Here is a 24,892-nt window from a genome sequence, read left to right as displayed (position 1 = left end):
CCCAGGAAAAGCTTAAATTGACTCGTCCCTGGCTGAGGCGGGTCACTTCTGGGGCCGGTGATTAGCAGAGTAGGCATCTTGTGTGTTGAGATGGGCCCAGGCAATGGAGAGCATTGACCACCTGGTAAGTGTAGTAACAGAAGTAGAGGTGGATCAGAGTGTCTCGCAGCTTCTATTTTCTTCTTGCTAGTCTGCGAAGTTTGGCAAAGTACCTGTTTAATCTCGTACAACTATTTTAAAGGGTTTGTTAGAGAAAATGTCAGTTTTCTTCCTATGAAAGCCCGTTAGGCTGTCTCTGGTATGGGCCTGAGCCCATGGAGAGAACGGTGCTCTTTCTGGAATAAAGCTGCCTTGTTTTTCCTGACCTCGTAAATCCCCTTTTAAATGGTTGCTTGGTTAGTGTCTTGTACATGCTGTAAAAAGTGTAATTGATACATTTTGTGTTTATCTGTTTATAATGTGTATTTGGCAGTGCCTGCTGTCCTTAGGATGCAGTGTGGGGTGTACACCTGCTGCGAAAGGTATAAGAAGCACTCCTTACGTAGGAGACTGTTCCAGATCAGCGGTACATTTATAGCCTGGTACGTTCTATTAGTCCTGATGGGTTTGTAAATATAGTGAAGAGAAACCATGTTCTTGGTGCTTAATCCTCATTATGTGGCCCTTTTTTCCTCTCACAGCTGGCTCGGGAACGTACTGTGTGACTTTTTGCTGCTTCTTACTGAAGTATCCGAAACCTCGGAGCCTCCTCGACAGTTACAGGTGGCTGCTGTCATGGTTTTTGTCATAATGGTGAGAAATCCTTTCTACTCAGCGTCTACTGGAGATTTTGTTGATTTCATGCAAAGAATAACAAGCCAAAAAAGTGAATTATTTTGAGCGACCAATAGCAAATAAAAAAGAGTGGTCCATTTTGCAGCCTACATCAATCACCATATTACTGTATGTTGGTTTATACCACACAGCACACGTGCAAATACTACACAGCTACACATAGTACTATACACTACACATAATACATGGCTACACCTCAAAGTATTTTTCTGAACTGCAGTTCCATTCAGAATGTCATGATACAAAGGTCGCCCTATAAAGCCCCAGCCTTAAATGCCCCTCTAATTATCATGCCATTTTAGAATGTTGGCACAATGTGGCTAGCAGGACGAAAAGGTGATTGCTTTAGCATGTGATCAGTAGTGTGATCAATTGGGTCTTCCACTTTTGGGATGAAGCAGTCCAGATCAGTATCCTGGTGTAATACTTGTTCAAGGGCTTCTACTGTGGCTAAGGCAGCTGCTTCTTCCATTTCAATTTGTAGAATTTCTAACTGGAATTTCAAAATGTGCCATTTTGTCCTTACTTCTACTTCCTTCTTAGCAAAGGAACTTGTTACTTAGCTTCTTCTCCAACACCTGCAGCGTTCTGCTGTCCGCTTGACAAAACTGAGCCAATGTCTGAAAGTCAATGGGAGACGGATCCGTTTTCTATTGTGTCCGAAAATTGATCCGTCCCCTTAGACTTACATTGTGTGCCAGGATGGATCCATTTTCTGGCACAATAGAAAACTGATCTGTTTCCCATTGACTTTCAATGGAGGTCATGACGGATTCGTCTTGGCTATAGAAGACATAATACAAACGGATCCGTTCATGACGGATGCATGCAGTTGTATCATTGTAACGGATTCGTTTTTGCAGAGCCATGACGCATCCGCCCAAAATGAGAGTGTGAAAGTAGCCTTATCTTGTCACACAATGCTAACCTTCTGGAATGAGATGATGGAAGATGGGGATGGAAGTTTGGTTAAAGTTGATTGTTGTGATTAGAGTTGAGCGAACCTGCCTTTTGGCAGGTTCGGGGTTCAAGTGAATTATGTAATGGATTCCGTTCTCATGGAATCCATATGTTATGGAATGCCCTTTAGAGGCATTATGTTTTACATGCTGTTATAATACAAGTGTATGGCCAGCAGAACGGAACCCTTGGAGCTGGCTATACACTTATATTATGTGGCATGCCAGCATTGAATTACGTAATGGATTCCATGAGAATGGAATCAATTACGTAATTCACTTAAAACCCGAACCTGCCAAAAGGCAGGTTCGCTCAACTCTAGGTGTGATGTAAACTCTTGCAAATGTGCAGTGCGGAGCTCTGCCTTATCCTTGCCATCTTGTACTAAGGCATCTTTTCATTGGAGTAGATTCTTTCTTTCTCTCGGCTAGCTCTGCTGAGGTATCATTGATATCAGAGTTACTCAAGAATGATATACGCAGACTATTCACGTACATGCAGAGGCTGTAGACTTGGGTTGCCTTTAAATATTCTGACACAGATGCAAGGGAAGTCTCTAAGTGCGAGTTGCAATCTCTTGTACAAGTAATGGAAGATGGTGAACTTGCTGTAATTATTCCCCTTGAGACACTAGTTACATGCAGAATTCCAGTGAGGGAGATCCAATGGATGTGTCTTTAGGTAATTTATTGAATGTACCTTCAGAAATGATGATGGAGGTCAAAGTAAAATTCGCTCTCCAGCGCTATGATCAATGTTGGTTGTGTCTAACCTTCATGCACCATAATGACCTTGTGATGTCACAGGGTCATGTGACATACTAAAGTAACGTGGGTTTGAAGCAGCAGGCGAATTTCTACATTGCATGCACTGTGGTAATAAAGATAATAATATAGTACAAAAATAACTACCTCTATTGATGGTGTTTGGAGTATTCGCATGGTCCCTTTGAGATTGAGGCTTTGAATGTCATGTGACCTTGTAACGTCACAAGGTCCTTACAGCGCATGGAGTTTAGACAGTACCAATGCATGTCTGACAAACAAAAGACTGAGGGACCCAGGAAGTGAGATCACAGAAGAGGAGGTGTTACAAGATAAATGACAATTACAATCATAAATAACATAATAAAACAAAATATAATAATGGACAGTAGATGGCAGCAAATTGCACTGTTTAGTGGATAACCGATAACTATGTATGCAGTATTGAATTCTAATTGAAAGCTGAAGTTGGGACAGCACAACCAGAGATTGATCATTTAAGGCTACTTTCACACTGGTGTTTCTGGGTCCGCCTGTGAGATCCGTTTCAGGGCTCTCACAAGCAGCCCAAAAAACGTCTCAGTTCAGCCCCAATGCATTCTGAATGGATAAGGATCCGTTCAGAATTAATCAGTTTGGCTGCGTTACGTCACCGTTCCGCTTTGGATGCGGAGCAGCGTTTTGGTGTCCGCCTGACGATGCGGAGCCAAACTGATCCGTCCTGACTTACAATGTAAGTCAATGGGGATGGATCTGTTTTCACTGGCACAATATGGTGCAATTGAAAACGGATCCGTCCCCGATTGACTTTCAATGCAAGTCAGGATGGATTCGTTTTGACTTAGACTTAAAAAAAAAAAAAAGAATAATGCAAACTGATCAGTTCTGAACAGATACAAGCACTTGCATTATCTGTGCGGATCCGTCTGTGCAGATACCAGACAGATCTGCACCGAACGCAGGTGTGAAAGTAGCCCAACTCTGATTTGGAGCCATGCCTACAAAATGATACTCGGACCTCCTATGAAGAATATCTTCTTAATATCTTTTTACAGAAGGCATTTTGTAATACATAATCCTGTGCCCTGCATTGCTCATATTTTATAAATTACCATTTCTTGTTTGCTCTACTATGCTTGCATAACAGGACAGTAAAGCTGCTAATGCTCCAGCCAGTCAGCAATTTTAAATGGTAAGGCTACATGCACACCACCGTATGTGTTTTGCATTCCACAAATTGCTGATCCGCAAAAAAACATAAACGGATGACATCCGTATTCCATTGTTTTTTTTTTTTGCGGATCCATTGTAACAATGCAAAGAATAGGACATGTTCAATTTTTTGGGCGGGGCTATGGAACAGACCTACTGATGTGGACAGCACATGGTGTGCTGTCCACATTTTTTTGCAGACCCATTGGAATGAACGGACACTGAAACAAAATATCTGTATGTGCATGTAGCCTTACAGTCATCAAAAAATCTATTTTAGCATATGTTACTGCTGCAGCATTATGCATAAAGCGATCTTTACTTTCTTCACATACCACTATTTTCCTTGAGTTTTTCCCTTAGTTACGGCTGTTTAAACATTTACAATATGAGGACCTTCTCAAGATGGCTCCTCCGCCAGTTCTCAGAGGCCAAAACTGCTTTCCCTCACTTCTCATACACACATGCTAGGGATGATCAAATCGACTTCGGCTGAAACATCCAAAGTCTATTCGAATAAAACTTCGGACCAATACTGTACGGAGCAGGAGCGTGGTACCTTGGAACTAAACCAGAGTTCGGGAAATGGCTTTTTTACCGTAAAAATTAATCTATGAAGTTATTATGCGAAGTCACATGAGACTTCGCTAATTAATAACTTGGGCTCATCTGAGCCAGTACATTCTAATACTGTACGGAGTGCTCACTCTGTACAGTATTGGACCAAAGTTTTATGCGAATTGACTTCGGATGTTTCACAAACATCCGAAGTCTATTTGCTCATCCCTAACACTTGCTGTAGCCAGCAGCTCCCTGTTGGTCAATCAGATTGGATTACTGAGACACGCCTCCTCACTCTGGAGCCTAATGCAGAGATGCCGTGTGAAGGACCGCCCCTCTGTCTTCTGTTTACACTGAAGGGAAGACAGAAAAGCCATAGCAACTGTCTTTTAGGGGAGCAGTGGAAAGGGACAGAGGACATTAATGAATTATTATAACGTACGGGAGGCGGGCGGTGCGGCAGGCGGGATCGCGATCCCCCGCCTGCCGCCTCTTGAATAATCGTTGGTGGCCAGTGGGTATACCAGGGTGTCAGCACATTGCTGACACCCTGGTATAAACGGCTGACATCTGTGATGCGATGTCCGCTGTATGGAAAAGGTTAACAGCTCAGGGAGCTCCCTCCCTCTCCCATCGGGGGGCTGCTGTGCCTTTGCAGTCTCCCGATGGAGAGGGAGAGAGCCCCCAGACAACCCCCCCCTCCTTACCCTTCCTTGTCTGCTCAGTTGTGGCCACAACTGAGCAGACTGAGAAGGTTCCCATGGCAACAGGACGCCTTCTCAGGCATCCTGCTGTCCATGGTGCTGAACAGATCTGTGCTAAAGGCATAGATCTGTTCAGACAAAGTGTAAGTAAAATACAGTGCAATACCCTATATATTGTACTGTATTATACAGACATCAGACCCACTGGATCTTCAAGAACCAAGTGGGTCTGGGTCAAAAAAATGTAAAAAAAAGTGAAAAAAGTTAAGATAAAAAAACACTTATCACTGAATAAAAATTAAAAAAATAAAATACACTACACATATTAGGTATCGCCGCGTCCGTATCGACCTGATCTATAAAACGGTCATGTTACTTCCCCCGCATGGTGAACGCCATAAAAATAAAAAAATAAAAACTATGAGGAAATAGACATTTTGCCCACCTTACTTTCCAAAAAAGGTAATAAGTGATCAAAAAAGTCGCATGTACGCTAAAATAGTACCAATCAAACCGTAATCTCATCCCGCAAAAATCATACCCTACCCAAGATAATCGCCCAAAAACTGAAAAATCTAGGGCTCTTAGACTATGGAAACACTAAAACATGAGTTTTTTTTTTTTTTTTTAATTTTTTATTTATATATATATATATATTTTTTTTTTTTAATGAAATCATTGTGTAAAACTTAAATAATAAAAAAAAAGTATACATATTGGGTATCGCAGTGTCCGTATAGACCGACTCTATAAAAATATCACATGGCCTAACCCCTCAGGTGACCACCGTAAAAAAAAAATATATATATTAAAAACAGTGTAAAAAAAAAGCAATTTTTTTGTCATCTTGCGTCACAAAAAATGCAATAGCAAGCGATCAAAAAGTCATATGCAGCCCAAAATAGTGCCAATCAAACCGTAATCTCATCCTGCAAAAAAATGAGACCCTACTTAAGATAATCACCCAAAAACTGAAAAAACTATGGCTCTTAGACTATGGAGACACTAAAACATTTTTTTGGTTTTAGAAATTAAATCATTGTGTAAAACATAAATAAAAAAATTGTATACATATTAGTTATCGCCGCATCCGTGACAACCTGCTCTATAAAAGTACCACATGATCTAACCTGTCAGATGAATGTTGTAAATAACAAAAACTAAAAAAATGCCAAAAAAGCTATTTCTTGTTACCTTGCCGCACAAAAAGTGTAATATAGAGCAACCAAAAATCATATGTACCCTAAACTAGTACCAACAAAACTGCCACCCTATCCCATAGTTTCTAAAATGGTAACTTTTTGGGAGTTTCTACTCTAGGGGTGCATCAGGGGGGCTTCAAATGGGACATGGTGTCAAAAAAAACAGTCCAGCAAAATCTGCCTTCCAAAAACCCTATGGCATTCCTTTCCTTCTGCGCCCTGCCGTGTGCCCGTACAGCGGTTTACGACCACATATGCGGTGTTTCTGAAAACTACAGAATCAGGGCCATAAATATTGAGTTTTGTTTGGCTGTTAACCCTTGCTTTGTAACTGAAAAAAAAAAAGGGGAAAATCTGCCAAAAAAGTGAAATTTTGAAATTGTATCTCTATTTTCCATTAAATCTTGTGCAACACCTAAAAGGTTAACAAAGTTTGTAAAATCAGTTTTGATTACCTTGAGGGGTGTAGTTTCTTAGATGGGGTCACTTTTTGGGAGTTTCTACTCTAGGGGTGTATCAGGGGGGCTTCAAATGGGACATGGTGTCAAAAAACCAGTCCAGCAAAATCTGGCTTCCAAAAACCATACGGTGCACCTTTCACTCTACGCCCCGCTGTGTGCCCGTACAGTAGTTTGCGGCCACATATGGGGTGTTTCTGTAAACGGCAGAGTCAGGGCAATAAAGATACAGTCTTGTTTGGCTGTTAACCCTTGCTTTGTTAGTGGAAAAAATTGGTTAAAATGGAAAATTAGGCAAAAAATGAAATCCTCAAATTTCATCCCCATTTGCCAATAACTCTTGTGCAACACCTAAAGGGTTAACTAAGTTTGTAAAATCCGTTTTAAATACCTTGAGGGGTGTAGTTTATAGAATTGGGTCATTTTTGGGCGGTTTCTATTATGTAAGCCTCGCAAAGTGACTTCAGACCTGTAGTGGTCCCTAAAAATTGGGTTTTTGTAAATTTCTGAAAAATTTCAAGATTTGCTTCTAAACTTCTAAGCCTTATAACATCCCCAAAAAATAAAATATAATTCCCAAAATAATTCAAACATGAAGTAGACATATGGGGAATGTAAAGTAATCACAATTTTTGTGGGTATTACTATGTATTGCAGAAATAGAGAAACAGAAACTTTGAAATTTTGCAAATGTTTCCAAATTTTTGGTAAATTAGTTTTTTTTTTATGCAAAAAAAATAAATATTTTTTTTACTTCATTTTACCAGTGTCATGAAGTACAATATGTGACGAAAAAACAGTCTCAGAATGGCCTGGATAAGTCAAAGCGTTTTAAAGTGACACTGGTCAGATTTGCAAAAAATGGCCAAGTCCTTAAGGTGAAATAGGGCTGATTCCTTAAGGGGTTAAGTGGCATTTATCATGTAGAGAAAGTTAATACTAGCCACTTACTAATGTATTGTAGTTATCCATGTTGCTTACTTTGCTGGCTGGATTCATTTTTCCAACACTGCTCGTTTCCATAGTTACAGACCATCCTGCAATCAAACAGTGGTGTTCGTGCTTTTCCACTATAAGAAAAAGCGTCAGTCTGTCTGGTGGCCCGGACCATGGGAGCGCACATAGGCTAATGCTTTTTCTTGGGTCCATTCACACGTCCTTAAGTGTTCTGCAGATCCGCAAAACACTGACACTGGCAATGTGCATTCCGCAATTTGTGGGCCGCACATCGCCAGCACTATAATAGAAAATGCCTAATCTTGTCCGCAATTGCGGACAAAAATAGGACATGTTCTATTTATTTATTTTTCGGAAGCATGGATGCGGAAGTGCGGATCCGCAAATGTGGATGCGGACAGCACATTCTGGCCCCATTGGAAATTAATGGGTCTGCAAAATTGCGGAACGGATGCGGACCCATTTTGCGGATGTGTGAATGGACCTTTTTATAGTGTGCAGGCACGACCACCACTGATGGATTGCAGGGTGGTCTGTAACCATGGAAACGAGCAGTGTATAATGTGATGGAAAAAGGAGTCAAGCTAGCAAAGGAAGCAATATGGATAATATTATATTAGTAAGTGCCTTGTATTAACTTCTCTACGTGCTATATGCCACTTACTGAAGTGAGACAAACCCTTTAACCAAGGTCCCAGACTTTGTAAAATTTATCAGGACAACCTTAGGATAAATAGGTAAGCTTATAATGTGCGAGTACCATATTCACCTCTGTAAACCAGGTATTTTGGTGGGTGTCTTAGGTGCTTCCAATTTATATAGGATAACTTTTAGCATAATAGAGAAATAGTTTTAATAAGGTTTGTAAAGCCACAGTTAGAGGAAGGTCATCAATTAGCCCAAAGAGGCAAACTTTGGGATGCAATATAATCGGCAACGTCAAATTAGTCTCCATAAACTCAAGAACGTCTCTCCAATACGCCTGTAAGACTCTATGTTCCATAGTATACGTCAGCATAGTGCCATACGGCATCTGGGACACTCGGCCGAGGGCAATACACGCATAACATGGTCTATGAGGGGTATAACCAATCCCAAGTGTAAATATTAGGGAACCTCACAAAATAGGGAAGTTGGGGGTAAGCCAAAGTGGGGTGTGTGAAGACCATCTTGATCAATTTAAATGAAGAGAGGCTCAGGAAAAGATGGTCCATAGTAACCCCCTCTAGCACTATGCGGTTCAGATGTATAGCTGAATTGTAATAATTTGCCATCAGCCACCAATGGGCATACACTAGTGGACTGGCCAAATAATTATAAAAATGAGGCCATGCTAATCCTTCCCAATCTGCTGGAAGACGGTCTTGAATTTAATCCTAGAATGTCCAGTAAATATCTTTGGAGAGAAGGGAAGAAACTATGGGGATTTAGTGTAGGAGAGTCATGGAAAAGATACAGAAATTTGGGGAGCAGCTTATTTTGACCACCAGAGTAAGAGGGAGAGACCTCCACTGATCGTGTCCCTTACCAATTGCAATAGGGGGTAGATGTGCTGCCACTTTTACTGGTGTGTTTTTGTTGCTCATTTGAGCTACCCAACATCGGTGTGCCTGCTTCCGGTACGGTGGAACGCACATGGAAAATCATGCATTCCACCGTGGACGTGAAGACGCGTATACAGCAGGTGTGTGGTATGCTTCTGATGTAACAATCCAGTCCATTGAAAATGACTGCCCTGTATATGAAAAAAAGCCCTAATGGTACCTGACAAGGCAAAGGGACATCGCAGCAATGTAACTGGACAGTAGCTTGATCAATATCCGGTCCATTGGAACACATGAAAATTTCATGCATTCAATTTGTGAATGGACGGAAAATGCCAGTTTGTGATGACAAAGACAGGGACTATATTATATTCGTTAACCAATAGGGAGTAAGGTGTCCCTCATAAAGTGGTAACCTCACAACAGTGATGGCAACCCAGTATGCAGGGCATTAATCCCATGTGTTATCAAAGGGGGATACACGCTAATGCAGTCATTAAACAACCCACTTACTGTTAAGTTACCGGAATATGTATCATACTGTCAAGGACAAAAGTAAAGAAAAAATAAGATATACAATGAAATGCTCAGAACTGCACCATTTGCACTGGTGAATAGAATTCTGACATAAATGGTGCCACGTGAGATATACACAGGCTCCAGGAACCACACTGCAGATGCTATGGCAGGATTAAGCCCACCATACATAATTTAGATGCTCACCAGCTAGTCTGGAGCCGGGCCCACTGACCACCCCTCAGTTCAACAGTTACCGATATAACCATAAATATGGCTGGCTCTCAGCAGTTTGCATGCGTTTGTGCTATTCACAAGTGTGTATTATAAAACTAACGGCATAGTGTGTGTATATATATATATATATATATATATATATATATATATATATATATATAACGACTACAACGTGTACAAATATGGACTAACTAACTGAGCGCTGTATTAACACGCTAACCATCCGCGAGCATTGTAATCAAAATAAGTATATGGATATGTTGTAACTAACATGCACTAAGCACGACCCGTATTGCTATATTAACCTTCAGTAAGCGATTAAGTTGCGGCTAGCACATGAACATAGTGCGACAGACTGCGGCTAAGCCAAATGTTTCATTAACATATTGATCCGCAGATATAAAGGAAAATAAATATAACGACTACTAGTCACTAACTACTATCGAACACCGCTCCATCACATGCCCCAGTTAATATATGCATAACCGTTTTTAAATATTTTAATGCGAGAGCTCCACATTTAGGGGACCAGGATCATCTAATAAATTGCAGCAGAAGGTTTTATGCACTGTATAAATCGGGCATCCTCAAACTGCGGCCCTCCAGCTGTGGAAAAACTACAACTCCCACAATGCCCTGCTGTAGGCTGATACCTGTAGGCTGTTCGGGCATGCTGGGAGTTGTAGTTTTGCCACAGCTGGAGGGCCGCAGTTTGAGGATACCTGGTGTAAATGACTGACCAAGTGAAAGTTATATGCTAATCATTGACAGTCTGTTATTATTTATTTGTTATTATTTGTTTGGGGATATATTCTATTTTTATACATGTATGAACTGTTGATTAAATAAAAATGCAGCCATATTTATTGTTATATAAAGGACTAGCCAAAGGCATAGTCGCTGGAAATCGCGGAAAGCTGAAGCATTTACAGAAAGAAATTGTTAAGCCGTATTATATGAAGCAGGCAAAGGTTAATCTCTTACTAAGACCTCTAGGGGCCTGGGACCGAAGGTGATGGATCCATTCAGACTCTTTCTGAAGGATCTTCCGGTCCCAGTTGCCCTTTCTGGGAGATGGGGGTATCACTTCCAGCATGAAGAACTTCAGTACATAGGGATCCCAATTATGCACATCAACCACATGGTTTGCTACAGGTGTGTTATTCTTCTTCTAGACATAATTAACCTGTTCGCAGACCGTTCGCCTAAGTTCTCTGAATGTTTTACCTATATAGTCCTTCAGGCATGGGCACTGACTGATATAGAGCACTCCCCTACTTTTACAAGTTGTTTTATAATTTCCCTATTGGCAACCTCCTATTTAGAAATAAGTTAAATAGGACCCTGATCTCTACCTGAGATTAGTTCCATCCTGCATTTATGCCTGTTTAAAGGCGTCCCTTAGGTTCGACTGCGGGTATCCTCTCTGTAGGAACCTCTTGTATAATTTTCTTGCTTCAGTATGAAATTTCTCAAGATTAGAGCAGTTCCTGCGTACTCGCAGGTGTTGTCCTTTTTGTGATGCCTTTTTTTAAGGGCAGATGGATGATGGCTGTCCCAGTGCAGGATACTATTTGTGGCTGTAGGTTTTCTAAATACAGTCGTAGCTAATCTATCTCTGTTTTTTGAATTGTTACATCCAGGAAGGTTATGTGTCCCATATGGGTCTCGTATGTCTTCCCACCAGCCCAGGAAGAGACTAGCATACGTGGGGCGCAAGGGCTCCCCATTGCAGTCCCCCTGAGCTGGTGGTAGAACAGTGTATTGAACAGAAAAAAATGAGTAAAGGTGAACTCAAGAAGAGTCAAAACAAACTGATTATGTGCATTAAACTGCATACCCCTGGTGCTTAAAGGGAACCGGTCACCTGGATTTTAGGTATAGAGCTGAGGACATGGGCTGCTAGAGCGCCACTACCACATCCGCAATATCCAGTTCCCATAGCTCTGTGTGCTTTTATTGTGTAAAAAAAAAAATATTAAACCATTTATATATGTATGTGTGTGTGTGTGTGTGTGTGTGTAAATGAGGCTAACGTTTCCAGAGCCCAGCACCACCCCGCATCCTGCGAATCTCCTCCTTGCTCCCCAACGTCACAAAGCTAGAGTGCCGTAATCTTGCGATGCGCGAGCTAGCATAGTGTCCCTTCCCTGTGCTGGCATCCGCCTCAGGGAACGAACTGCACATGCACTAGCTCATAGCAAGATTACGGCGCTCTAGCTTTGTGACGTCGGGGAGCAAGAGAACGCTGGACTCATCTCAGGGACAGGACTCATCTAAGGTTCATTTACATATTTATAAAATCGTTTTTTTGACACAATAAAAGCACACAGAGCTATGGGGACTGGGTATTGTGGATGTGCTAGCAGCCATCTAGCAGCCCATGTCCTCAGCTCTATACACAAAATCCAGGTGACAGGTTCCCTTTAAATAATAACCACTATCCTGTCGCGTGGATCAATATATTCTGCGACAGGGAGGGGTTTTGCAGCCAATAACGGGCTGCGAGGGTGGCCAGCCTCCATAGCGTCACCCGAAGAGATGCAGCGGTGGCCATGCAGGGATTCAGAGGGACCTGGGTGCCAGGGGCCTAGTAAGGCTACTTTCACACTAGCGTTCAATCGGATCCGTTCTGAACGGATCCGATCATATTAATGCAGACGGAGGCTCTGTTCAGTACGGATCCGTCTGCATTAATAACTTAGAAAAATTTCGAAGTGTGAAAGTAGCCTGAGCAGATCCGTTCAGACTTTCAATGTAAAGTCAATGGGGGACGGATCCGCTTGAAGATTGAGCCATATGGTGTCATCTTCAAGCGGATCCGTCCCCATTGACTTCCATTATAAGTCTGAACGGATCCGCTCGCCTCCGCACGGCCAGGCGGACACCCGAACGCTGCAAGCAGCGTTCAGCTGTCCGCCTGTCCGTGCGGAGGCGAGCGGAGCGGAGCGGAGGCTGAACGCCGCCAGACTGATGCAGTCTGAGCGGATCCGCATCCATTCAGACTGCATCAGGGCTGGATGGAAGCGTTCGGGTCCGCTCATGAGCTCCTTCAAACGGAGCTCACGAGCGGACAGCCGAACGCTAGTGTGAAACTAGCCTAAGTATTATCTACAGGATGTGCCGGGGCTTTGTGAGGGTATTTATGCTATCGGATAACCCTTTTAAGAGCAGAATGTGTACTGCTGAGTGTACCGTATCTCCTATGCGTATGTGTGTACGTTTAAAGTAGAGCTGAGTGAATTAATTGAAATTATTTTTGGTTCTGATTTGACGAGTTTTTGAAACTTCGGTTACGAATCTATTGTACCCAAATCAAATATGCTCCAATTGCCCTGAAAGCCCTGAGTTGGTATATTACAGTCTCTGGTCTCATAGGACAGAGAGAGATTTTTCTCAACAAGATTTTTCCATAGTGGTAAACTCAAACTCATAATAAGAAAAAGGTATGGAGGTGTATATGCTCCAAAACAACTCCAGGTGTAATGTGGCTTACATCTGCCTTACCTGCCACCTTTGTGTGTAGTTATGACAAGTGGTAGTGCTCTTTCTTAGCGGTCGGTGTCTTGACATCGCGCTTCTCGCTGCTGCAGTGTTTTCGGTGTGCTGGTGGTGTAACAATATACAACAATGCCGATCTTTGTTTTTCAGGGTATTTTGAATCCGATGTTTTGTTGCGTACATTCCCTGGCTTTTTTTGGCTGGAGGAGTTCTGATGCCTGTGTGACTCAGAGCCGTGTGGCAGCAGAAGCACCTTCCGGGACCAGCCTAGATAGAGAGGATACGGCGCTGGTAGAAGCAGGAAACCTTTTATTGAGGCCAAAATCTGTACACGCCATGAGGATACTGTCCTTCCAAAACATTTTACAATCGGTAGACTCCTGCTCTTCCATGGGTAAGCATAGAAATGGGGTCTATACATCTTATTCTATGGTAGGAACCTGTGAGCATTTTAAAGGGAACCTGTCACCATGAAAAAGCAATGTAAGCTGCAGGCAGCATATTATAGAGCAGGATGAGCTGAGTAGATTGATATATAGTTTTATGGGAAAAGAGTCGGTAAAACATTTAATTTACGCTTTTAATTTCCTGCTCATTCTGGGCTTAGAAGTCAAGGAAGCGGTCCCATCGGTGACTGACGGCAGCCATCTCTGTATACAGTCATAGAGGGAAGGCTGGCAGTCACTAATGGAAATTTTTATTTTTTTTTTTTTTTTTTTACTTCAAAGCCCAGAATGAGCAGTAATTTATTAACATGTAACATAGTAAATAAGGCCGAAAAAAGACATCTGTCCATCCAGTTCGGCCTGTTATCCTGTAAGTTGATCCAGAGGAAGGCAAAAAAAAAAAAAAACTGAGGTAGAAGCCAATTTTCCACTTAAAGGGGGAAAAAATTCCTTCCTGACTTCAACCAGAATAACTGCCTGGATCAACGACCCCTCTCTAGTAGCTATAGCCTGTAATATTATTACAGCTCCAGAAATACATCCAGGCCCCACTTGAATTCCTTTATTGTACTCACCATCACCACCTCCTCAGGCAGAGAGTTCCATAGTCTCACTGCTCTTACCGTAAAGAATCCTCTTCTATGTTTGTGTACAAACCTTCTTTCCTCCAGACGCAGAGGGTGTCCCCTCGTCACAGTCACAGTCCTGGGGATAAATAGATGATGGGAGACATCTCTGTACTGACCCCTGATATATTTATACATATTAATTAGATCTCCCCTCAGTCTTTTTTTTTTTTTTTTTTTTTTTTCTAAAGTGAATAACCCTAAGGCCTCATGTACACGGCCGTTGTTTTGAATCCGCATCCGAGCTGCTGTTTCGGCAGCTCAGATGCGGACCCATTCACTTCAATGGGGCCGCAAAAGATGCGGACAGCACTCCGTGTGTTGTCCCCATCCGTCACTCCGTTCCGTAGCCCCGCAAAAAAATATAACATCTCCTGTTCTTGTCTGCGCATTGCGGAAGGCACACAGGCGGCTTCCGTTTTTTGCGGATCCGTGGTTTGCGGACCGCAAAAAAAGGAACGGTCGTGTGCATGAGGCCTAATGTTGATAATCTTTCAGGGTACTGTAGTTCACCCATTCCAGTTATTACTTTAGTTGCCCTCCTCTGGACCCTCTTTAAATTAATAAATTACATAGTTTACTGAATCTTTTCCATAAAACTATACATCAATCTGCTCAGCTCCTCCTGCTCTATAACATGGTGCCTGCAGCTCAGAAGACATGTTCAACGTGACCGGTTTCCTTTAAATTTGCAGGCATGGAAGGCTACATGATTGACCATTGGCAGAAGCATAGTGTGAAACTATGTAATCTCTTGCTTCACCTAACTGGTAATGACTCCATGTGTAGTCATATGTAACTTCATAACTAGGGATGAGCGAATCGACTTTGGATGAAACATCCGAAATCGCTTCACATAAAACTGTTCCAATACTGTACGAAGCAGGAGCTCTGTACAGTATTAGAATGTATTGGCTCTGATGAGCCGAAGTTATTGCTTTGCGAAGTCTCGCGAGACTTCGGGTAATAACTTCATAAATTTGTACTGTAAAAAAGCATTTCCCGAACTCTGGTTCAGTTCCAAGGGGTACCTTGGAACCGAACCAGAGTTCAGGAAATTGTTTTTTTGCAGTGCAAATTTATGAAGTTATTACCTTAGACTTCGCGACGCATTAACTTCGGCTCATCGGAGCCAATACATTCTAATACTGTACAGAGCTCCTGCTACATACAGTATTGGAACAGTTTTTTATGCGAAGCTATTTCGGATGTTTCATCCGAAGTCAATTCGCTCATCCCTATTTATAGTTTTACAGGTTCAGTATGGATTTGGTCCTTGTATAGTGTGATGATGATCTAGCAAATTTTCGCGTGCCTGCTGGTGGCACTACTGCCCTCTCCTTTATCTACGTTGTGACAAAATGTTTCGGATCATTTTGTAACGAACCTGGTAGCCTGTTCTTATCATTTACACAGATGTATAAATATTTCTGCACATTAATAATCATCTATTCAAATCTTCTTCTCTCCAGAATTCACTTGTTCTGCGATGGAAATAAATGCAGTACGCCTCCTGGGTAAAAAAGATCCTCCAGCCCCCGCTCAAATTGGTTCCATGTTCTGACCACAGCACACTGAAAACCGGAGTTCATTTTTCATTTTCCAGAACTGTACTTGGTTACTGTGAGCAATATACTGAACTTAAAAAAATCTATTCAACTCAGAGTTTAAAGTTTATTAATCAGTACAAATGGTGCAGTCTCACACCGTACAAGTAGAATTGTAATAAAAGGAAGAATAGTAAGATTGCGGTCACGGTAATACAAAAGAGGGATTTATGGTGCGAAGGAAGTGAGACGAGCCCCTTCTAAAATATGATTCTGTTGGGTTGGCATCATACATATCCTTCAGTTATTGATGAATTAAATACAGTATCTGATAGGTTTGGTGTAAGCAGGTCAACACACATAATGGCTCAAAAAACAAAAATTAAGTACTAGGCTCAGATTGAACAACCGTTACACACCAGACTCTTATATAAAAAGTAGAGGTGTTGCCCATAGCAACCTATCAACACTAACTTTTTGGCAATTTTTTTTTTCTTTGCATGTGTTATTGGAGACCCAAAAATAACATTGGTTCGGGTTCTTTCCTTCAGCCATGTTGTAATTTTTATTAATGGTATCTATAAATATTTATGAAGTTAGAGTTCTCTCGAACTTTAACACTAGAGGTCTTTCCAGGGGATAGTGTTTGATTGGTAGAGTCCAACGGTAGAGAGTGGGGGGATCAGCTTCAGCACTAGTGCGGAGCCCTCCATTATTATGCTGGTCAGTGGGGGTCCTCACAGATATAAAAACTGAATATGGCTGGATAATCACCAAAACATTAAGTTCTTTCCGTTTAAATATGTTTATGGTATAAAGTGTAGGCGACTTCTGAAAGGCCTAGACTATAGATATTACATAGAATTAACAACATAAGCGATGAAAAGAAAAGCAAGGCAAAATCACGTGTCCAGCAGAGCAGCCTACATGTTCCCAAGCAAGCCTTTGTTCAATCTGTATGTGGGCCTTGGGTCCTGTAAACAAGAATAGCACTTGTATAATAAATCTGATCACTACAGCATCAAGCAGTCCGGCCTCCCTTCTTATTACATGAATAAAAGCCAGATATCGGATACCGACTGAAAGGAACACGCCGAGCAAATCTGATACTGAATTATGCCTGGTGATATTGGAACTTTGTCATGCCCTGCCAGTATGCCTGGACAACCCCTTTAACAACTGAAATTGCAATGTTTTATCTTTAGACAATAATTTAAACCTGTTCAGGTCATCGTTTTTACTTAAAGGGAACCTGTCCCACCCAATGAACTAGAGTAAGAGGTGGGTAGTGTAAGCGATGCTGAATCCGATTGCTCTAATTGTATCTTCATACTCCCTTCCATTTCAATGCTGTGCTCCCACAAACCAGCAGTAAAATGTATTGAGAGGACTCTTGTTTGAGTCCTCTCCATTATGTGAGTGAGCAGCGGAGTCCTCTCAGTGCATTTTACTGCTGGTTTGTCAGAGCACAGACTGCAAGGGAGTATGAAGATAAAAATGACATAACCGGACTCAACGTCACTTACACTATACACCGCTTACTCTAGTTTGGAGGGTGTTTCAGAGCTGACAGATAACCTTTAAGGCTTAAAGGGCTTTGCTGGCCTAGGAGCCAACAATCCCTATGGTTCTAACCTGACTCTACTGTTCAGTCTTGCCATGCCCATGCTGCTGCCCATATTCCTGGCCAGTCCCACCATGCCTATACCACTGCCCCATTCCTGGCTGCTTCTGGTCACAAGGAAGTGGTTTGTGGCCATGACTGCTGTGACCAAGCACAGGCCTCAGCTTTCACATCTGCTTGAATGGCACGTCAATGCTGTCTGTTGTGCAAACAGATGTGACTTCTGAGGCCTGTGATTGGTAACAGGACCAAGCTATTTTCTGGTCCTGTGGGGGCCAGTAGTGCGGGACTCTGGAGAACAGGTGCTGGGCTGGTCTCCACTAGACACAAAGAAATGACCACCCACACACTAACTGGCTGAGATGGGTCACTGCTGCAACCTTTTTAACTAGAACAGCAGGTCTTTAATTATGAAGATCTGAGTGCTCGGACCGTGACCAGACGGGAAGTGAGAATGAGGGGGGAAAAAAATCCCTTTTTAAAGATTGCTTTATAGTGTAGGATTAGAGTTTCATGTACTGTATATGTAAGGACTCGGACATGATCCTGTATGGCAGGCTGCACACAAGTCTATATGAGGGAACCATAGGCACGCACTTCTATGAAGCACTGCATTATTCTTTAGAACAGTGCTTTTAGTCAGCCCAGTCCCCCTCCGCTTTTCCATCCTATCGATGTCAGCGAGACCTGGCGCTTTTCTTTTTTTTTTTTTTAGGCATGCACACCACACGCTGCGCACCATACTGGGGGCACTTGGCACTATGAATTGAATTTAGAAAGGGTGGCCACAAATAAAAAAAATCTATACAGAGTGAGAGGGGGGCAGGGGCAGCCAATCATTCAATTATATACAGGGCTCAAAATGAAATATATATAGTTTGGGTGGGGGCCAAGTGAAATATATATACACACAGAGCAGGAGGAGGGAGCGTGTTATGGTGGTGGGGTGCCCCAATTCATAGTGTGCCCTGGGGCCCATAGAACTCTAGTTACACCACTGCTTTAGAAGCATGTATTATGGCATACATCATACATGGAAAATCAGAGGGACGCAGAGGTATAGTAGAAACCAATAGATACTTTATAGAGCTTTATACTGTATTCTGGTTTCAAAATGGATATCAAATATGATCAGTGTACAGAGACTCAAAAGTACACTCGATCACCAATAGGGTTACTGAATTGCATTATGGATTCAGTTACCACGGACAATAACGCAATTCCATGACTGAAAGCACAACGGAATGCCTTTAGAGGCCTTTCATTATTTATTCCGTCATAATGGAAGTATTTGGCCTGCATAACGGCTCCGTCCGGTTTACGTTATGCAGGAGAGGAGTGCATAACGTAAACCAGAGTGTTGCCGAACATGCTGAAGTGTATGACCAATGTGTCATCAGAAAATAACCTATTGTTTAAATCACGTTTTTTTTTATAGTTAACATATTTTTAAAGAATTTATGGCAATGTTTTTAATTTTCCATGTCAATCTATATTTAAAGAGGACCTTTCATTGGTCCAAACATTGTGAACTAAGTGTCATGATCTGTACAGTGGCGCCCAGGGATCTCCCTGCACTTACTATTATCAAAGCTCACAGCCTGGGAGGACACACCCAGGAGACCAAGGGCAGTCTCCGCCTACTATAACCAAGTCCCCTAAGTCTCCGCCTACTATAACCCAGTGACCAAACATACCAGTGGGCATAGCAGGAGAATGGAGCGGCGCCCAGGGATAATAGTAAGTGCAGTGAGATCCCCGGGCGCTGTTGTACAGATCATGACACTTAGTGCACAATGTTTGGACCGATGAAAGGTCCTCTTTAAACAAAAAACATAAAATCGTGATGTTTTCGCACTGGCTAATAAGCCTAATAATAGACGCTACTTCTTGGTCTGTACTTGGTCTCATTTCACTGCAGTTACTGCTTATTTATACACAGAGGTGATATCATTACAGGCAGGATTAGAATGACAGATAAGACAGGATCCACCATTCACAATAGGTGATTGTCGGAGCTCATCTATTCTTTCCTTGTACATTGACCTCTGCACAGGTCACAGAGCATGCCTACAAAACTCTCCCATAGAAGTCAATAGGCTTTACAATCTGTTATCTGCAGAATATTCCACTGTTTTGAAGCAGTACCAGGATTATCATAGAGGACCCCCCAAAGTTGAAAGAAATTCCAGGAACTTTGAGTAACTAACTAAGCAAATTCTTGACTGAGTAAAAACCCCTTGCAACTCAAAACCTGAATTTGGTCAGCCAAATCTTACACAGGAATATTATGAGTCATGATATGGCTTCCAGCGTGGGCTGGGGATAATGTAAATGTACGGGTTGTTTGCAGAACTGGGCTTCACCGATAAGTCATCTTTCCCAAGCACTAATGGTGTCTCTTGGTACTCCGATACCCCATACTTAAAGAAGCTGGGTTACACCAACAACTGAACGATCCCAAGAAATACATAAGAAGCAAAAGAGAAAAAAGAATACCGAAACAGGAGCCGCACATCTACAAAATGTACAAGTTTATTTAGGTAACAGACACAGCATAAAAAAGTTTAAAATCGTTGTATACAACAAATCCGGGCCATGTAAGCCGTGTATCGGCGCATGCCCATCTGAATCACCACAATTTCATGTATGAACCCCCACATCCATCAGCATATCATAATATAAAGTGCATGAAATCCATCAACAATGAATAAGAGTTAATAAATACTTATCATGGTATTGGCATGATGGGGGGTGTCTGTGGCGGTCAGAAAGAAAGTCCCACGCGTATCGCCAGGCTTGCTGGCTTCCTCAGGAGTGCCTGGTTCCCAATAGCAATCATCAAATATGTATGTATCAAGTAATCAAGTAATGCCTTGTACCTGTGCAGGGATGCCAGATGGAAGAAGGGGGCGGTAACCACCTCACTATCGTGGAGCGACATAGAGGCGAATGGGGAAGTCTCCCATAATACAGGTGTGGGTCCGTTGTGGGAAGCGAACGGCGTCCGGATGTGCCGTTCGCGCATGCGCCCATCCAAGCCAGCCCGCGCTGCGTTCCAAAGACCGGAAGTAGCAGCACGCGCCGGCTCGCAGGGTTCCCACTGCGTGTCAATGGTCGGAAGTGACGTAGATCCCGGCGTGTGACGGCGACGAGGGGAACTGCAGATGTACATGGAGGAAAAAGGACAACAAGAGCAGGCCTTTTGCACTAGACTTGGCACATAAATTATAAAAAACAGTGAATCAGAGTCAGGGAAAGACCAAGAATTGAAATAGAGGATAAGGAACAAGTGTTGCTCCGAAAATAAAAGGCATAAGAAAAATGTCAGGAAAGGAATAGACTAATTTCAAGGACACACCAAAAGGAGTGTCAAAATAATGATAATTAATATGCTCAAAATCCCCAAAAAATGTTTTATTTATATGTTTCTGAAACAATTTTTCATGTGTTATTGTTTGTAATTATTGTACTTATTTATTACTTATTTTGAATTTATTTTTTATTATTTTATTATTTTTGCCTGTTTTTTTATTATTGTTTTATATTTTTTATTTTATGATTTTTATTATATTTTATATTTTTTAGAATATATTATTTTTTATTTTTTATTTGCATATTTTTGAATATTATTTTTTATTCTTTTTTATATTATTTATATTTTATATACTTTGAATTTTTTGAAGTTATCAATAAGTTGGTGCACTAAGAAACAATGTATGTGCCCAAAAGTAAAACCCAAGGTGAATGTTTATAATTAAATCATGTGCAGAATTAGCTACCTGTCAAATGAATGACCTGGTCTCTCAATTCGGCCACATGGTGTCACACCCAAACGTGTCTGAATAAACATTTTTTCTCTTTAATTTTAATTACTAGTTATGAATTAATTGCAAAAAAAAAAAAAAAAAGGAAAGGGAGGGGAAAAGAAAAGAAAGAAAAGAAATGTAAAGCTCCATGCCAAGATCTGCAGCACCCCACATCGAGGTCACAGGATCAAGAAGGTCACTCTAAGAAGTAATGACCATACCCGGGGTTGCAGCGTCCAAAGGTTATCCAGTTCAAATAATGTAAAAACACACATAAATTGCAGTGGACTGGTCATCACAGGTCCAGACAAATGAGAAAGTCCTTAAGGAAAAAGACATGATAGTCCAATAGAATTCAGTGTCGTGAACGATGATCAAAAGATTCCCCAACCGAAGAACCGAAGTGCAGAAGAAAATGATCCAGTCCCGAAATAGAGGACCACGTGATCACATGTAGTGTGAACAACATGTATATCTAAAATTACAGAAAAGAGAAAGATTTTTTTTTAGGATAATTGAAAAACCACAACAAATCATCTACCATAAAAACCTGTGAACAAAAGCTCCTCATTAAGACCCTGTGGGGATAAACAGTCAAGATTGTAAATCCATCGGGATTCGGCCTTCAACAAACATTGTGCTATATGTGTCCCCCTAATGTTAGAGAAAAAATTTTCTAAGCCTACAACTTGTAGGCCATTATACTTACCCCCATGGTGATCCAAGAAATGTGAAGCCACAGAAGTAAGAGTCTTCTCCTCGTCAGCCCGGTCCCGGGCGGCCAGGTTGATGTTGGACATGTGCTGCTGGATTCGTTTTCGCAATTCCTGTGAGGTCTGTCCCACATATATTCGCCTACATGGACAAATAATCCCATATACCACGTTTCTCGTACGACAGTTGATATAATGCTTTAAACGTATGTTTGCCTCACCATTTATGAAATTATCCTTTCCCAACATGTACGGACAAACATTGCACTGGCCACAGGGATGTGTGCCTTTGAATTTGATGCCTCTGTTCAGTCCCCGTGTGGGACGCTGGAAGTGACTACAGACAAGCTTGTCCTTGAGTGAGGGTGCTTTACGGGCAATAATTCTCGGTTTTTCATCCATGTGTGGTATCAGTCTACGATCAGAGGTGAGCAGGAACCAATGGTTCTCCAAAATCTTATACAATGCTGGCCATTGATTATTATAGCGTGTGATCAAATGCACCCTGCCATCCCTGATTTTTGGTTTTGGGGTGAATAATTGCATCCGGTCAGCATTTTTGGCTTCTTCATATGATCGTGTGATGAGTTTCCTAGGGTACCCCCTTTTTCGAAACCGTGTTGTTAGGTCTGCCGATGCTGTCCTGAAGTCCGTTATATTGGTACAATTACGCCGCAGCCTGAGAAACTGCCCTTTTGGGATCCCTTTCTTCATATGGGCCGGATGGAAACTTTGATAGTGTAGTAAATTATTAGTAGCCGTACTTTTTCGGAAAAGAGATGTAGTAATCCGCTCATGCTCTTTACGCAGCTTCAAATCCAGAAAATCCACCGTATCATCCGATATAGTGTACGTCAAGTGTATGTTCAAGTCGTTGATATTCAATGTATCTATGAACTGGATGCAGGTCTCCCTGGAGCCCTGCCAGAGAAACAGGATATCATCAATATAGCGGAACCAACCCACCACGCCCCCACTGAAAGACGGCGACGGGTACACGCAGGTCTCCTCCCACCAGCCTAAAAATAGGTTTGCGTAGGAGGGCGCACAGCGTGCACCCATCGCGGTCCCAGACTCCTGCCTGTAAAAAATCCGATCAAAAACTAAATAATTATGATGTAACACAAAATGCAGGAGACTTACCAGGAAGGCGCGATGGGCTGGCTCCTCCGAGATTGATTGTTCCAAAAAATGGGTTGTAGCCCTGATGCCGTCCTTGTGTGCAATATTCGTATAAAGAGACTCGACGTCACAGGTTACCAGTAATATATCGGAGGTGATTGATAAATGTTCCAATATTTCTATCAAGTGGAGAGAATCCCGTACATAGGAGGGTAATCCTAGAACAATGGGTTGAAGAAAGAAGTCCACATAAGTGCAAGCCTGTTCACACAAGCCCCCGATGCCGGCCACGATGGGTCGACCCGGAGGGTTGCGGAGGTCCTTATGCACTTTTGGGAGCATATAAAATGTGGGAATGATGGGATGACTCACCTCTAAAAACAAATGCTCCTTCTTAGTGATGATGAACATGTCTCGTGCTGTTTTCAATAATTGATCAAACTTCTTCTTAAACACCATTGTAGGATCAGATGGTAAAGGAACATAGAAAGTTTTATTCTGTAGTTGTCGGTTCGCCTCTTTTGTATACAGGTTAATGTCCCAAAGGACCACATTGCCGCCCTTATCTGCCTCCTTAATGACAAAGGTGTTGTTCGCCTGTAGTTTCCGTATGGTGTCTGATTCCAAATTATTCAGATTTCTACCACGTAATGAATCGGGTTTAAGGTTCTGTATTCCATGAAGTACCGCTTGAAAAAAGAGCTGAATATTGGGGAATAAGTTAAATGAGGGAGTAAGCAGGGAGGGCTTATTCAAGGTGAAACACCTCCTACCTGATTCTGATTCGCTCTCTCGCAGGAGGTCCATAAGATCCATGAATACTCCACGTTCATCGTCGGCCAGGGTTTGTAAAATTGAGGGTTGATTATAAAGGAGTTTGAAGCAAAGTTGTCTGCAAAACAAATATGTGTCTTTGACGAATTCAAATTTGTCCAAGACACGCATAGGGGAAAAGGAGAGTCCCTTCTCCAGTATAGATTGTTCCTGTATAGTAAGATCGTATGTAGATAAATTTATGACTTGAAGAACATTTGTGTCCATACCATTTAGTATTGCTGTAGTAGTCTCTTCTGGAAAACTGGGTAATTGCTGCCCCTGCGGTGTTGGGGTCCTCTTTTTCTTGGATTTGCGTAATCCCCTCCTTGACCTCCGTCGTCGCTGGCCTCTGATAAAAAATCACCCTCACTCAAACTCTGATCACTGGGGTCAGTATGACCACCAGCCATTCTTGTTGATGGATTCATGGTGTTATTCCTACCCTGGCCACGCAGATTTCCTGTGTGCTTCCACTTAAACGCTTGTTTGTTGTCAAAGTCAACCCTATCCCGCTGGAACTTGGATTTCTTCCCCATCATGATCTCCTTATCATACTTGTCCAAAGTGTCCCTCAACTTAGTATAATAGCTCTCAACTTTGGTTTTCTCATGCAGAGCCAACCGCGCCTCCAGGCCCACCAATCTCTGCTTGGTTGTACGGAGCAATTCCCTATCGTGCTCAATCAGCATGCCCATGAGAATTTTGGTACATTGGGATAAACCCTGTTCCCAAATGGTTT

The 24,892-nt window shown here is 42.0% G+C and overlaps 1 protein-coding gene across 1 annotated transcript in view; it reads left to right on the top strand.

Moving 5' to 3' along the window:
- Nucleotides 1-16,181, top strand: part of LOC122919803 — a 66,340-nt gene extending 50,159 nt beyond the window's left edge. Inside the window, exons 9-12 of the mRNA XM_044268991.1 lie at nt 473-581; nt 681-792; nt 13,601-13,844; nt 15,995-16,181. Of these exons, the coding sequence (XP_044124926.1) occupies nt 473-581; nt 681-792; nt 13,601-13,844; nt 15,995-16,086 (557 nt within the window). The 3' untranslated portion in view covers nt 16,087-16,181. The remainder of the gene's footprint in view (nt 1-472; nt 582-680; nt 793-13,600; nt 13,845-15,994) is intronic.
- Nucleotides 16,182-24,892: the final 8,711 nt, after the last annotated feature.

Source organism: Bufo gargarizans, chromosome 9, assembly GCF_014858855.1.
Source record: "Bufo gargarizans isolate SCDJY-AF-19 chromosome 9, ASM1485885v1, whole genome shotgun sequence".
NCBI classification, from domain to species: Eukaryota; Metazoa; Chordata; class Amphibia; order Anura; family Bufonidae; genus Bufo; species Bufo gargarizans.
The sequence above is the reverse complement of the archived record's forward strand: the minus strand, read 5'-3'. Positions and strand labels throughout refer to the sequence as shown.